General features: G+C 59.8%; 1 protein-coding gene across 1 annotated transcript in view; it reads left to right on the top strand.

The window, feature by feature from the left end:
* Nucleotides 1–1,442, top strand: part of LOC102041766 (lysosomal acid glucosylceramidase-like) — a 3,263-nt gene extending 1,821 nt beyond the window's left edge. The window contains exons 6-9 of the mRNA XM_014310754.1: nt 584–808; nt 899–1,062; nt 1,140–1,265; nt 1,337–1,442. Of these exons, the coding sequence (XP_014166229.1) occupies nt 584–808; nt 899–1,062; nt 1,140–1,265; nt 1,337–1,442 (621 nt within the window). The remainder of the gene's footprint in view (nt 1–583; nt 809–898; nt 1,063–1,139; nt 1,266–1,336) is intronic.
* Nucleotides 1,443–3,856: the final 2,414 nt, after the last annotated feature.

Below are 3,856 nucleotides of genomic sequence, written 5' to 3'. Positions count from 1 at the left end.
GGACCGGTGCCCCCTCCCAGCCCTAGAGAGTGGGAGCAACCCGGGTCTGCCGGAGCGGCCGCCTCCGCCCGTGCCCGGCGGGAGTGAGGACAGGAGGCTGCATCCACATCCTGGATCCCCGGATCCTGCCGCCAGCACCTTTTCTGGGCAGAGTTTTGGCTGATTTGGTTTCCCCTCGTGATGCTGCATGGGGATGTTGCCTTAAACAAGGAGGAAAGAAAGTAAAACGTGCTCCTGCCCCAGCCTCAAGCCAGGCAGCGTGCTCCTCCTTTCCCTCCATGGCTGCAGGGCTGGACCACCCCAGGGGGGTGTGGAGGGGGGACCAGGCAGCAGCAGAGCTGGGTTGGGGGCAAGGGGCCCACTGAGGGGCAAACCTGTGCCCACCCCCTTAGCACTGCACCCAGCAAGGTGCCAAAGCCATGTTGGGGCACCAGATCCATGCTAGGGTGCAGTGCTGCGGGGTGTGGCACCCACAGCAGGGGACAAGAGGTGGCCCTGAGAGACCACACGGAGTCCATGTGTCCATCCCTGCAGGCTTCAGGCATGGGTAGCGTGGGTGTGAGGCATCTCCTTTGCTCCCCAGGTGCTGGGAAATGCCACAGCTGCCCGTTACGTGGCTGGCCTGGCCGTCCACTGGTACCTGGATGCCATTGTCCCACCTGGCTGCAGCCTGGAGGCCACCCACAAGCTCTTCCCTGACCATTTCCTCCTCTACACTGAGGCCTGCACTGGCTTCTTCATGTTCCGCTTCGCCGTGTCCCTGGGCTGCTGGGAACGAGGGGACCACTACAGCTACAGCATCTTGACGGTACAGCCCTCACTCTGCCCTCACACAGCCTTCACATCCCCATCCTGGGGCTGGGGGGACCCCCACTCAGCCCCTTCCCTGCCCCTCCAGGTCATGAACCACTTTGTGTCCGGTTGGACCGACTGGAACCTGGCCCTGGACCTGGATGGAGGCCCCAACTGGGTCAAGAACTTTGTGGACAGCCCCGTCATCGTGGATGGCAGCAAGGATGTTTTCTACAAGCAGCCCATGTTCTACCACCTGGGGCACTTCAGGTGGGTCAGGGGGGCTCAGGTGTGGCCACCAGCCCCAGACCAGGGGCAGAACCCCTCTGCTGGTCCTCTCCCCACAGCAAGTTCATCCCCGAGGGCTCCCGGCGCGTGGGGCTGCACAGCAGCCGCCGCTGCCTCCTCTGCCAGCTGGAGCACGTGGCCGTGCTGCGCCCCGATGGTGCCCTCGTCCTGGTGGTCCTCAACAGGTCAGCCCAGGCAGGCGATGGGGGTGCTGCTCAGCCCCAGCCGTGCCTGCTCAGCCCCTCTCGCTCCCCAGGTTTGGCCGGGATGTGCCCTTTGGAATCCGGGACCCTGCCATGGGCTTCATTGACACTGTGGCTCCAGCTCACTCCATCCAGACCTACCTGTGGCGCCAGCAGTGACAGCCAGGGGACTGCTGGGGGGCTCAGGGGGATGCTGGGGGTCAACTCTTCATCCACCCTTTCCAGCATCCCTCAAGGGTGGAAGGAGAAGGTGGGAATGCACGAGGGGCTCTGTGCTGCTCCCCAGCCTCCCCTCCCTCCCGGCACTCCCCATCCCCCTGGAAGTTCCCTTAGCGCCGTCTCCCGGAGCACACTTCCACACGTGGCCCCCTTGAAACCTTCGCGTGTGTGGCGGCCGCCAAGTAAAGCCATGACGCGCTCCCTCCGGAATGCGCCGTTGTTCCCGTCAGTGTTTCCTCTGCGCGCTCGGAAATCGCTCGGTTTTCCTCGCCGGGGCCAGGGCTGCCCCGGAGGCTCCGGCCCCCGTGGCCTGCGGGTGGCTCCTTGTTTATCCCTGCAGCTGGAGCCTCCGCCGCTGCCAGCCCTTGATTCGTTCCACATGTGCTGTTGGTTTTCCCCAGCTTACTTTTTTTTTGGGGGAATTAAAAAAAAAAAAAATCCAAATGTCAGACGCTGTCGGAAAGGCAGAGTAAATGATATCAGTGTGCCCATCCGCCAAACTTTATGGACAAATTAGGTTGGTGCCACCTCTCCAGGGTGGCCTCTGGACAGAGTCCCCTCTATTCTGGCTGTGGCCAACCCCGGCCGCAGCCCGCAGTGACCTCCCCGTCCTGTTTGCTTTCCCTAAATACCAGTTACAGTATTCCCTGTGCCTTTGGCAACGTTACCAGCACCTTTGAAGTACAGGAATGAGAAAGCCAGAGCTCTCCTTGGCCAATGCCCCTGTGTGAGAGCCACGGAACTGCTGAGGTTGGGGAAAATGAAAAACCCAGAGGTTTTACAGCTGGTTTATTGGAGTGCGGTGTGAAGGTGGCACCGGGCTCCGTCCCAGCCCTGTTCCTGGAGCACACCAGCCTGTCCTGTGCTTTTATCCGTGTTCCTGGGGAGTGCTGGCCCCAACGGCAGCTGGGTCTGGCTGCCTGTGCTTAGAATCATAGAATAGAGTCATGGAATCCTTGAGGTTGGAAAAGACCTCGAAGATCATCAAGTCCAACCCAAGTTCCCCCAGCGCTGCCAAGGCCAGCCCTAAATCACGTCCCCAAGTGCTCCTTACACATTTATTAAATCCCTCCAGGGATGGCAACTGCACCACTGCCCCAGGGATCCGATGCCAGGGCTGCACAGTCCTGTCCATGAAGAAATTTTCTTCAGGGAAATGCCACAGCTCTCCTGGTGCAATTTGAGGCCATTTCCTCTTGTCCTGTCCCTGTTCCCTCTGAGCAAAGCCTGACATCCATCTGGCTGTCCGCTCCCGCCAGGGAATTGTGCAGAGCCAGAAGATCCTACCTGAGCCTCCTTTTCTCCAGAATGAAATCCCTCCAGCTTCTCCTGGAGCTCCAAACTCCTCCTGAGCTCCATCCCCTTCCCTGGACATGCTCCAGACCCCTCCTCAGCTCCATCCCCTTCTCAGGTCATGCTCCAGCCCTCATGAGGAGCACAGAACTGACCCCAAAGATTCGAGGTGTGACCTCATCAGTGCCCAAGTCCTGCTGCCACACCATTCCTGACACCTTGGGAATGTCCCCTTCCCAAGGTGATGGCCCACACGGAGCCCTCACCCCCCGGTGCTCAGCAGTGCCCAGGGTCAAACCTGCGGGGAAAGGCTTTAGTCCAGCCCCTCTGGGCTGGCTCGCTGCTCCTGCCTGTTTGCAACCGCAGCAGGATGGCTCTGAGGGGTGGGGTGAGGCTGAAGAACCACCCCCATCATCCTCACTGCCCTCACTGTGGGCTGGGGGATCCCTTCTCCGGGGGCAGCAGGAGGAGCAGGGCCTTGGGTGGTGGGGGGTGTGTTGGGGAAGTGTTTTCTTTGTGGGATGGGGCTGTTGGGGTGCCTTCCTTGAGCTTTATTTGCAGCATCAGCCTCATGACATGGTCGAGAAAATAGGAAGGTAAAGCTCACGTAGAGCCAGTAGCAGCTGAAGATTTCTTTGCTACAGAGCGCTTGAAAAGCTTTCTGGCCAATAGTGTGTTGCTAAAGCTCACAGACAATTGTTTCAGCCAATTACTAAAAGTACTAAAAGTGCTCATAACATTTTCTACTTTCAGACTTTGCAGCTGCTCTGCTCTTTCTGTTTCTAAGGCCTGCTGCTTTTCCAGCTCTCTGAAAATCATCTCACCTTTGCTGTTTCCCACAGGGGCTGTGACCCTGCCTCGGGGGCTGTGGTTCCTGAGTGTGGATGTGACACCGAGTGAGGGACAGTGGTCCCTGGGTGGGGGTCTCTTCCTGGCCACCCTCACCAGCTGCCCCAAGGGCCCCGGGGGCCCCTGCCCCCCCCCCCGTGCCTCTGCCCGCCTCTTGTTTCTCCTGCGGAGCAGATGCCTGTAATTAGGAAGGATCCCAAATTAGATGGTGC

This window comes from Geospiza fortis, unplaced genomic scaffold (genome assembly GCF_000277835.1).
Source record: "Geospiza fortis unplaced genomic scaffold, GeoFor_1.0 scaffold313, whole genome shotgun sequence".
Taxonomy (NCBI): Eukaryota; Metazoa; Chordata; class Aves; order Passeriformes; family Thraupidae; genus Geospiza; species Geospiza fortis.
Note: the sequence above shows the minus strand (reverse complement) of the source record. Positions and strands in the feature narration are given on the sequence as shown.